Source organism: Poromitra crassiceps, assembly GCF_964638095.1.
Source record: "Poromitra crassiceps genome assembly, chromosome: 7".
Classification (NCBI taxonomy): domain Eukaryota; kingdom Metazoa; phylum Chordata; class Actinopteri; order Beryciformes; family Melamphaidae; genus Poromitra; species Poromitra crassiceps.
In genome coordinates, this window is record NC_139628.1 from 39,119,133 (window position 1) to 39,131,667 (window position 12,535).

General features: G+C 41.6%; 1 protein-coding gene across 1 annotated transcript in view; it reads right to left on the reverse strand.

Annotated features, from left to right (window-relative positions):
- LOC310779834 (glycoprotein hormone beta-5-like) overlaps positions 1-8,034 on the reverse strand; it is a gene marked incomplete at its 3' end in the record, with an annotated part of 8,649 nt that extends 615 nt beyond the window's left edge. Inside the window, exons 1-2 of the mRNA XM_083640347.1 lie at positions 7,979-8,034; positions 5,465-5,657 (exon numbers count right to left, since the gene is read on the reverse strand). Of these exons, the coding sequence (XP_083496473.1) occupies positions 5,465-5,656 (192 nt within the window). The 5' untranslated portion in view covers position 5,657; positions 7,979-8,034. The remainder of the gene's footprint in view (positions 1-5,464; positions 5,658-7,978) is intronic.
- Positions 8,035-12,535: the final 4,501 nt, after the last annotated feature.

Here is a 12,535-nt window from a genome sequence, read left to right on the forward strand (position 1 = left end):
AGGCTTTGTCCGAAATTGTCGGACGTTTTAAAATAAATACGATCTCATGTCGTGTGACTCAAGTTTACACACTGACTCCGAAACTTTTGTCCGTCATTAAAGTTTTCGGAACAGGTTCGATTTTCTGTGTTTTTCGCATCAGTCAATAGCGTTTTGCGAGCTGTTTGACCCGTCTGTCTTTCTGGATGACGGATTAAAATAAACGCATACGAAAAAAGCACACGGCGTGTGCGAAGATGTTTTCTGTCTCCACTCCCACTTCCTTGTAGAGCTTGGGGGGAGGGGCCTAGGCGACACATCTCGGCGCACTGCTCATATCCCGTGCTCGGCTCACATCTCGGCCATAACGGACGGACACACAAAGTCACTTATAGAAGCGGCTTCACCACTTAAAAATAATAATCTAAAATACTATTTGTTCCATAACTTTAGAGAGTGCTTGTACAGCTGTATTAGTGAGGACCAATGTAAGTTTTATACCTGGGTAGGGCTGGGTATCGCCACTGACTTCCCGATACGATACGATTCCGATCCTGGACCTTTTTTTTTCGGCCAGGCGCGCGCCATATTAACAATTTTCTACAAACTGCCAGTGGGCTCATTAAATCACAGAGACTTTTTCTCGCCATGGCAGCGGTGTTGTTTGCCCTCTTGGCCCTGCTCTCTCTGCCCGTCATCATTGACCTGGAGGTCACAAGAGACAAGTGGGTCCCCATAAACCAAGGGGAAATATGTTTTTTTCTTGTACTGTAACCGGGGAACTGGCTCATATTCCAACTATTTCTGTTCCCCCCCCCCCTGGTCAGTCCAGGTTACTGATGTCGGTACCCTGCCCCATCTTGTCTCCTTGTTTAGCCCATTTGACTGGTTAATGTCATTTTTCTCTGGTACTCTAAGCCACTGCAGACCTATGATTACGCCTGGGGGTAGTCAGACTACACCCAAGCTCTCAGTTAGGAAAAAATGCTTCATTGTCTTGTTGCTTCTCTTGTCAGGTAATGTAGAGCGTAACCCTGGCCCTAACATTATTTCCCCGACTAGACCAAATGTTGTTAACTCTAGTAGTATTGACCAGCCTGTTAGTCCCTCCCACCTGGACAGTATTCTTACATCGCGCGGTCTTCATATTGTTCATCTTAATGTGAGGAGTCTCTTAAATAAGATCGATGAAATTAGGTTTATGGTTAGCAAAAACAAGGCTCATGTTATTTCTTTTTCTGAGACGTGGCTGGACAGTTCAATAAATGATTCAGAAATCGAAATTCAAAACTACATAGTAGTTAGAAAGGACAGAAATCGCAAAGGAGGGGGGGTCTGCGGATACGTCCGCTCTGACATTTGTTTTAACATCAGAGATGACCTGGACAGTGTGCATACCGAGGCAATCTGGTTAGACATTCTATTGCCCAAAACGAAACCACTTCTTGTGGGGATTTTGTACAGGCCCCCGACCCAATCGGTGTTTTACGATCTCTTGGAGGAGACGTGCACCAGCGCCGTTGACCACGGGAAACGGGAAGTCATTTTGATCGGTGACTGGAACACGGATGTCCTGAGTAAGGACTCCTCCATTTATAAAGCTTTTATTGATTTTTGTAGGACCTTCAGTTTTCATCAGTTGATTTCAACTTGCTGGTACAAGTAACCACTTCATCTCAGACTCTTATAGATCTCATTGTAGTTTCGGACAGGCACAACATTTCCAGCAGTGGTGTAATTGATTGTGCGATAAGTGATCATGCAATCATTTACTGCACACGCAAAATTCAAAGACCGGTAATAAATTGCCACCACACGGTCAAAATCAGATCGCTGAGGAATTACTCAGCCGAGTCCTTTCAGCACGAGCTGGGAAAAGTGAACCTGTCCCGTGTCCTCCTGTCTAAGTCTGTAGATGAAGCTTGGTGCCTTTTTAAATTCATGTTTGTGAGTGTGATAAATAAGTTGGCCCCTGTTAAATCGGTTCGTTTTAAAGCCAGAACAGAGCCCTGGTTCAATACAGACATTATTGAAGCCATTAAAGCCAGAAATAAGAGTCTGTATATTCACCGGAAAAATAAGGATGAAGTATCTCTGGGCATTTTTAAACAACTGAGGAACAAAGTTTTTAGACTGATCAGAAAGGCCAAATCGGAGCATTTCACCGATGCTTGTATAGAGAACAGAGATAACCCACAAAAACTCTGGAAGTCCCTGAAGCAGTTGGGGTACAACAACAAGCTTAAAACTAAATCTTTTAACTTGAACCTTATGCACAAGGGCACCGTCACCTCGGATAAGTTCAAGGTTGCGGGCATTTTTAATGATTATTTTACGACTATTGCAGACACTCTGGTAAGTAAGCTTCCATCCCTCTCTGGGCGGTATGGCCAGGACCATGTGGACAGCTACTACAGAGGTCTGGGAGCGCAGGCTGACGGTTTTCAGCTCAGGGCTGTGTCAGAGGAGGACGTGCTGTTGAAACTCAGGGCTCTCAAACCATCAAAAGCCACAGGTATCGACAACATTCCAAGCAGGTTCATACGAGACGCTGCAGTCATCATCTCCCCTGTTATCACACACATTATTAATCTGTCTATCATATCTGGTCAGTTCCCCCAGGAGTTCAAACACGCCAGAGTTATCCCTCTGCACAAAAAAGGAAGCAAATTGGAACATGGTAATTATCGCCCCGTCTCGATTCTCTCCTCCATTTCCAAGATAATGGAAAGAGTAATCTTTGAACAAATCAATAATTATCTCACTTCTCACAAACTCCTGTTTGATTTCCAGTCCGGTTTTAGAAAATCATATTCAACCGACACCTGTTTGCTTTACCTAACGGATCACATCCGAAAGGAAGTGGATAACAGTAAGTTCTGTGGCATGGTCATGTTGGACCTGCAAAAAGCATTCGACACTGTAAACCATAACATCTTACTCAGTAAACTCAGGGCTCTGGGTTTCAACAGCACGTCCTTAAACTGGGTTCGGTCCTACTTGACAGGTAGGCAGCAGGTGGTGGACATAAATGGGACTCTGTCCCGCCCTTGCCCCATTAGCTGTGGGGTACCCCAGGGGAGCATTTTGGGTCCACTGTTATTCCTGGTTTACATAAATGACATGAAATCTGCCTGTGACTGCCCTCTGTTCCTGTTCGCCGACGACTCCGCCCTCCTGTTCTCCGACACGGACAAGGGGGTGGTCGAGCAAAAACTTAGCAAGGAGCTGTCAAATGTTGGGGTTTGGCTCTCGGACAACCGACTGTCTCTCCATTTAGGGAAAACGGAGTCAATTTTATTTGCTTCCAAATTTAAGCTAAAAAAATCCCCGGTTTTTTTTTATCAAGGTGGGTGACGTGTCTGTACCCTCAAAGGAAGAGATTACCTACTTAGGGTGTATCCTGGACAACAAGCTCTCAGGCGAGAAGATGGCTCATAAAGTCATTTCCAAAGTAATTCAAAAGACAAAATTTTTAGCCCGCATCTCCAAAATCATAAACAGTGCCACGTTGTTGATTCTGGCAAATGCACTAATTCAATGCCATTTCGATTACGCCTGCTCCTCCTGGTTTACGGCCACCACAGCCAAACTAAAAACTAGACTTCAGACGGCCCAGAACAAGCTGGTGAGGGTTGTCCAGGGCCTTCACCCCAGAACCTCTCTGCTCCGCTCTCATTTCCTCAGCCTTAGGTGGCTGAGAGTGGAGGAGAGGGTCTCTCAGATCAAGCTATGTATGGTCCACAGGATCATGAACCTGGAAGCCCCTGCGTACCTCTCCGGTTATTTCCGGAGGGTTAGCGAGGTGCACGGCTATTCCACCAGGGGTAGTTACACAAACGTTGTACTTTTTAAATTTAAAAGTTTAACAGGTAAATGTACTTTTTTATACTCAGCAGCGATCCTGTGGAACAGCCTCCCCGAAAATATTAAAACTCTTGGGTCCAAACTCACGTTTAAGTCCACCTTAAAACAGTGGCTACAGAACGGCCCCTAAGGTTGGCCCTTTTTGCAGAAAAGGGGTCGTAATGTTTTTATTCCAGAATTGTAATTTCTTTTAGTTTCTCTTGTTTGTGTTATATATTATATAATATATGATATTATATATTATATATTATATATTATATTTATACTAGATATTCCTGCATATACAGGTAATTTCTTTTAAGATCTCTTGTATATATTTTTGGTATGTACAGATTTGTGTATATAGGTGGTTTTAGTACACATGTTATTTATTTTTGCCTTAGAAGTCGTTAAATTATTTCCATGTGTTAAGTGCTTGTTATGTCCTGTAGTGTTGAATGTCCCTCGCGCACACACGCGCTCATACACGCACACACTCATTCATTCCATTTTGCCTCACTCTAGGACCACAATGGAAATAAGCCCTCGGGCTTTGTTGTGTTTTATTCCTTTTGTCTCTAATGATATGGTTGTACCCTGTATTTCTCATGTTCGTTGATTCAATAAAGTATTCAATCAATCAATCAATACACAAGGTCCCAAGTCGATACGATTTCCGATACGATACGATTCGATATCGATATTTTAGTTACATACCAGTTTTGCTTTGATAATGGAAGAGATTCTCAAAGAACTAATGCTGTAAATTGTACAAGGAACCCTCTAACCTGGTGCATTATTAAAAAATATTAATATTTACATTAAGAATTGACCATAAAGCAAGCAGTTACATCATGTAATTCTTTTTTATTTAAACATGACCAACATAGTCATTCAACATCTTATCTTTCTTTACAGTCTTCTGTCTCTTTCTTTACAGTCTTCTGTGAGAAGCCAAACAAATTTAGATTTCCACTATACAACAGAATCATTGAACAGCAGCATGTTGTAAACAGTGTTTCATAAAGTATAAATGCTTTGTAAATAAAATAAAATAAAATAAAATACAGGTCATGAACATTTCCAGTTCACAAACATTATAGTGCAAACAGATTTGAGGTCTGTACATCTGGCTCATGGTGCATGCACAATGCACATATGTAGCCTACAGTATTTATGTTTTAGTTTCAACTACAAACATAAATAAACGTCAACTTGAAACTATGTTTTAACTACCACACACAGCCTGTAATATTATAGCCTATGTTTATTATTATTATATTATTATTTATTTATTTTTGTAAAATGCATTTTAAAATATCGATACTGGGATTGATGTATCGATACTTGTTCCTTCACATGAATATCGATTCAATATCGATATATAGATTTTTTTTAACCCAGCCCTATACCTGGGAAGTGAGGACATTTTGGCTGGCCCTCACTATCTCACACACCTTCAAAGGGCTGCTTGAAGGTAAAGACTTGGTTTTAAGGGTTAGGTTAGAATTGGGTTTGGGTTAGGGTTAGAGGGTTAGGCATTTAGTTGTGATGGTTAGGTTAGGGTTGTCCTCACTAAGATAGCCATACTGGCGTGTGTGTGTGTGTGCGTGTGTGCATGCGTGTGTGTGTATGTTACCTCCCAGGTGTGGCAGCGCCCCCAGCAGGCCTCTGTGGTGATCCTCAGGCCTCTGCAGCCAGGCTTCTGGGCCACGAAGGTGAACTCTCTCACCGCGCAGCCACGGAAACCATGCAGGGTCGTCGTCACGGCAACGCACACCACCGCCGCCCCGGAGACCAGGAGCAGGAGCAAAGGGAGAGACAGATGCATTCTGGGTAGAGAGGGAGAGTTAAAACAGAGAAAGGGATTGTCAGTCAAATAATGAAAACAGACTTCAAGTCAGCTAATTTCAATAGAGAAGATAGGTTACTATTCATTCAGTATTTATATGCATTATATAGCCTATTTATCCATTATGTAAGGGATAATGGATAGTGAGCCGGTGATTACTGGCGAAATAATGACCGACAGGTGATATTGAGCCCGACGCGCAGCGGAGGGCTTAATCATTCACCTGAAGGTCATTATTTCCAGTAATCACCGGGCTCACTATCCATTATCCCGCTTAGAACATGGCCTACAACTAAATCATTCAATAATCTGACAAAAATAATTATTCAAATAGATTTTTTAATAGCGTTTTCAACGACAAAGCGGTTTCATTCATAATTGGCACACAAGACACCACAGCTGCAACTGGTTGGCCTAATTAGTAGTGTCTTGCTGACAAAAGGCTCTTATCAACTGATTAATCCAGGTGTGGCAGAGCAGCGGTCGGTTGTCGAGAAATAATGACCGGTGAATCTTGTTGATTGACCAATCAGAATCGAGTATTCAAGAGAGCCGTGTTCAAATCATCAATAAACTACAAGCAAGAAAGTCTGTCTGAATGTGTTATGATTCATAAACTACAATGCTGTTCTGTTATATTTGGCAGACACTGTTAGATGAGTAAAAAAACTGTATTGAGTATAGTATTACATGTAATATTATCATGGATCAAGTTATGATCTAGTTATCTAGTTAGATAATGTGGGCAGTGGTGGCCTAAAGGTCAAAGAAGCAAGTTGTGACCGAAAGGTCGTTGGTTCAACCCCCCTGGACTGGCAGGATAAATCTGTGTGCGGAACCACGCACTACCACCACTGAGGTGCCTTTGAGCAAGGCCCTTAACCCCAACAACAGCACCAGTGGAACTGATCGGTGGCCTGCAGATCAGACTGTGGTTGTACTGGTCAACTTCTATGTCGTGTGAATGTGAACAGGGCGCTCCTGAAAAAGAGAGAATTGCTCTCAGCGAGACTCCTCCTTTATAACTAAATGTAAAAAGAAAATGTCTGTTGCCTTCTTCCATGCAATGTCATCAAAATCAGCTTTATTTGCCAAGTATGTGCACATACATGCACCTCCTGGCCGGGAAATAACCCTGGTTCCTGTTTTAATTAAAAATGGGCTCCAAACTGAAAAATAGCCTACATGAATTGCTGATCAAACAAATGTATTTCTTAATGTCTAGGGGTGATGGTGATATAAAACTGCACTTTGACTGGGTTTGAGAGCAGTCACATTCAGTTTGACTCACACCTCCCTCTAGCGTCCGTTATGACGACTGCAGCCAATGACTGCAACTTGTATGGCATTTATTTTAGGCATCAAAAACAGTCTCCATACACACTTTTTTGTATATATATATAAAAAGAGACAATCTCAATGGCCAAGGGCTAGCATGCTCTAAGATACCCGGGTTGATCAGTAGTGTGTAGTCACACCACCTCCCCCTAAGCACAGGGCTGTAGGGGGGACTCGAACCCGGGTATCGCAGGGCGGGAGGGTCACCTAGTACCCCCAATGTCGAACACGCTAACCAGTCGGCCACGGAGACTGTCCCGTTCACGCTTGTTACATTTTTTGTAGCCTATCTCACAACAACATTGTGAACATTCTTCAATGTTTAAAAATTGACTGGGTAGGCTACGATGGCCATTTTTTACACTGTGAACAAAAAATTGAAATGAAATGAAATGCAGCCGTAACTCCTACATTCCTGTGGCGTCCCCTCCTGGAGTTTTGTGTAGCCTATTATGAACATAATGTAGTACGTTTAGGTGGCTTTGGTTAAGTTACATCCCTTCTATCAAGTTAGATTTGCATTGGCTTTCAACACAACCTTATTGGTTATAGCTATATCGATAGGGTAGGCTACAATAAAGTCATAAGTAGAACTGTATTATGCTCCCATCTTTTATAAATATCGGTGTTCACTAGTAAAAATGCTCTATTAACAAGACAATATGATGACCAATGAGGCCTTACCTGAGATAGTGTTGAAATAGGCTTTATTGCAAAATTAAGAAATGACTGAAACACCGAGATGATAACACGTTGAATAATAGGCTAAACTTTGTTTCGACTGCCTGTTAACGAAATTATAACGTTAAACGCGCAATTACTTTTGATGAAAACTACTTTAATTGTTTGGCCTGTTTGGCCTAGCCTACATTTATTTTCTGCAGCCGTTCAGATCTCTCATTTGACGGATGTTTTTACTCGTAGCCTACATAGCTACCTGAGATATTAAGGAATAAACCTTACCTTCTTGGCTGATGATGCCTCGGAGGTTTGAACTCCTGCGTCTCTCCTCCAGTGGACAGCAGCACCCAGTGACTGGAACCAATCTGTCCTGGTTGTTGTTTTAGAAGGCCATTACGGCGGACGGACACTCTGACATCATACCAATTATAATGAAATACCATTAGAGACCCCAAGTCAGAAATACTGGCAACTCCCTGGAAAATACAGATGCTTGTCAATATTGTCTTAACCTCAGCCTGTATCTCTGCATGTGCGTGTGTGTGCGCCTGCATGTGATAGGAGAAAGTGAGGGAGAGATTATTTTTCCAGTGCTGCATGAACACACACACACAGACACACAGACACACACACACACACACACACACCCCAATAAAAAATACTCTGCTCTTTATCATACGCTCTTACAAATGACGTGTCATTTTTTACACATCTGACTTCATTGGGACAACAAACACTTGTTATTTCTCAACACAACTGTTATGCTGTGTTTAAAAGTTGCTGTTTAACACTTCTATTACAGTAAAAAAAAGTGTGTTGTAAATTAAGACACATGTAAAAATGACACATCGTAAGAGTGTAGTATTGAACCGTGCAGCATTCTGCCACAAATGTGTGCGTAAAGTGTCTATACGTGTGTGCAGGATTTTATTCCACTAAACTCGACTAGTCCAATGATGTGAACAAAATCGACCACTCTGACAAAATGACTGATGAATATATATATATATATATATATATATATATATATATATATATATATATATATATATATGAATTTTTTCCCACTTTTAGTTTTAGCTCTCTAAAATTAGAGATGCTGAATGATCCACTTCTCTTCGGAGCTGGAGTAAACACGGAGGAGTGCTTCTCTGTGACACAAGCTAAAAGAGTGTTGAAGTGAAGTTACTTTGTAACAGCTTGAAAACCAAACATCTTTTGGACTCCAAAACCTCACTGAGTCAATGTGAACTCACCAGAGCATGACAATGAGCCGTGGTGGCATGCTCGCTTTCTGCTGAAATACTGTAGCTACCAGTTAGGACGTTTTTTGGTGGTCAAAAGAATGATTTTCATGTTTTCACTTCAATTACAGGATTACATGCTCCTCTATGGACTGACCAAATTCGACAACCCTTGGAATTAGGAAACCCTTTGGGGTGAACTGTCCCTTTAAAGTTTAAAGGGCACAGCAATGTGACATGTCTCTTTCCAATCATCATGACCCGGTTACTCAAGATCCACAGGCCTTGTTGTGAGCAATTTCATGGGATTCATGTAGGAACTATTTTCCTTCGACCAAACTACACCCATATATTGTACGTGTTAATATGTATTGTAAAATGTGTCAGACCCCAGTAAGAATAGCTGTAGCATTTGCTAATGGGGATCCTAATAAACTAAACTAAACTCCGGCCAACCGTCTCACCATGTGGGAGAAAGCGTGCATCTAACTTTACCGTAGATTAGTTGTCACGTGAGCTTGCTTCCTTCTGTGCAGATCTACATGAAACTGCTCACAACAAGGTCTGTATAAACTCAGCAACTCACACCAAAACGATCTAGAATGGATAAATAGCACTACAGGTAAGGAAAGGTGATATTTTATATACAGTCTCTATGGGTATTTTAGATTTCGGGATGAACTGTCCCTTTAAAACCCCCCTGGATGAACTCAAACAAGCATGATGATGTCAGTCAAGCTAAAAATATTGTCTGTTTTTCTTAGTTCCTGCAAAGTTGACACTTTAGAGTTATGAGCTTTTAAGCGGAGAGCAGCGACGTGTTACTTCAAGGGAGGATAATCAATGAGAGGAACTGGAACTGACACCCAACCTCAGAAACAAAATAATCCAACAGACACCAAGAGACATTCACACGGAAGAAAAACAGCAGTCAGACTCCCAGAGTATTTTCTCAAAGTGAAGTTTCATTTTTTTTTAGCACATAGTTGTTGTTTTCCCCCCCGTCCATTCTACACCCCCCGTAATGTTTCATACAGTAGTAAGCCTCTCTACATTCAAACCCCCCACCCCACCACTGAGTTGGTCCCCAAAATATACATCTTCTTCTTCTTCTTCATCTTTAATCATCTTCTCTAAGGTTTTTCTTCAACACAACAAAACACAGACCATTGGGCAGACAGTGCAAATCTAGAAATTCAGTGAAATTGCTACGTAATGCAGTTGTATTGTATTGTTTTTTTTTTAGGTAACGTTATATTCTCAGTCCGTTGCTGTTTGCTCTGACTTATTGCCATTCTATCATCTCTAGCTCTATGTTTTTCTTTGCACGGACGCTAGCTTCCTCTGTCTTTCTCCTCCCTCTTTTCTTCTTTGCTTGCTGCTTTCACGGGATCCAAACCACAACATCCCGGCTGGATTAAAGCGCTCGTTTTAAAACCGGCCGCAGTCAAAACGGCCGCCGAGGGGGGGACGCGTGAAATGGCGGGAAAGCAGTGTCTTGGATGATGGCTGTCTTTGAGGCGATACCAGTATCTCTCTACCAACACACTCTCTCTCTCTCTCTCGCTTCCTGTTCCGCAGTGACGTCTGGAATGGCTGACGGGATTCCAGAACACGGAATTTTAGGATTCCATTACGGGTCCTTCTAGAACAGTGGGAGCCGGGGGTTCGATTTGTCCACCCCTCCGAGTCAGCTGACCGACTGACAATAACAATCAAGAGGGTTTGTGAGTAAACTAGCCGGAAAAAAAATAGAACATAAATCATAAATTAAGCTGTGTTTTATTACAGTGAGGTTACTTTTCTCCATTTTCGGTTGTGTTTTTTTGTTTTTTTGAGTTAGCTTGAATCGAAGTAGCATTGGAAATCCGATCAAACACTTAGGGGCGTTTGTCTGTTTTTTTTAAATGTTTTTGTCTGCTTTGTTTGTTTCGTTTTTTATTGTTTTGTTTGTTTCGTGTCGTTTTTTTTAGCTGACAAGATGACAAGTGCACAGAAATGCACTGCTACAAATTCAAGATTTATGACTTTTGTTTGAAATGCTAATGCTAATTCTCACTTATTTACGGTTTGGTGAAACTCGAAATGCCTGTTCCGAAATCTGTTCTGATTTGGGCGGATTTCAAAAACTTCGACTCAAGCCCGATTTGAAGCAGGTGCTGCTGGTCTGAAGGGTTTGGAATAGTTTGTTTTACGAAGCAACCGACGGCTAGCTCCGCGCCTCGAGCGTCACAAGTAACAATCAATCCATTTGTTTTACGATACATTCAGATTCAAAACCCTGTCCCTCAGGAAGGAGAGAAGGAGAGAGAGAGAAAAAGAAGCAAAGAGAGAATTTTGTTGTCCCCTCTCTTTCTCTATCACTCTATCTACGCATCTATCTCTCTCTCACACACACACACACATGCACTCGCACACATACACACCCTGACCATCGTCTTCAAATAAGGTAACATTTCCTGATCAAATAGAAAATAAATAGCATCAGTTTCCACAAAATGAGCAAGATAATACAAAAACCAATAGGAAAAAAACAGCATAATTACAAAACAAAATCATCTTCATCAAATGAATTTACACGTAAAGTACCTTTAAGACAATGTGAATATCAAGGACGCAACAGGAGTAAAAACAAGAAAGGAGGAGGGCATTTGAGTGTGACGCCCCCCCTCCCAGAAAACACACATATAGTATCCTGAAAGAATGAAAATATTGCTAAAATAACCGTTTTTTCTATTTTTTCTTCCTCTCTTTATCCCATCCCTCTATCATAATGATCAGACAAGAATAAACAGATTTTGTTTGTTCACATCGAAAAACAAAGTCGCGGTCGCCACCTAGCAGCGTCAGGTCTGCTCTGCTGAGCCTAAAGGAACAGACACTCCGGGGTTCAGAAATCCAACTGGAATTTCCCCAGTTTTTCTGGGGTGTTTTTGCGGTTTTGAGAGACTTGTGGTGCGCTTCATTTTGTCTGTCCAGCAGCCTCTACGTGGGGCGGGGCTCACTGCATACTTTTCTAGTCCATTAGTCGGGAGGTGTTAGTAAGTTAACGGTCAAAGTTTTGCTCAAAAGACTTTGAAAATGTAATGTAACTTTAACGGGGCGATGTAGGAATCGAGTGTGTTTGCGATGTGTTTGAAATGTTAAGTGGAGAATAGAAAAAAAATAAAAATCATGTTTGTGTGCCAGAAAGTCGAACAAAAACAACGGAAAATAGCTCAAGGTGGGATGTTTTTTGGCTGCGATACCCCTTTAAACTTCACCAGCCGCACCACAAATATCCAAAATGTCAAAAAACAAACATCAAAAACTCCAGTTCGTTCCTCCCCTCTATAAGGTCTGTTAAAAGGGAATGCCGCTGTATTTCTGCACTCACACACACGTTATGGCCTTCGCATACAATTAACATTAGATGTGAATCCGGAAGTGGGAGGCGGCCTTCCCCCTTAAGGTTTCTGCTACACTAGTGTTTCTCCCGTAATACACTACAGAAATATCCAGAGACATTATGTATATATATAAAAACATGATCATCATCATCATCAGTAGTACTTAGAGTAGAGTAGAGTAGTAGTAGTAGTAGAGTAACAAGTAA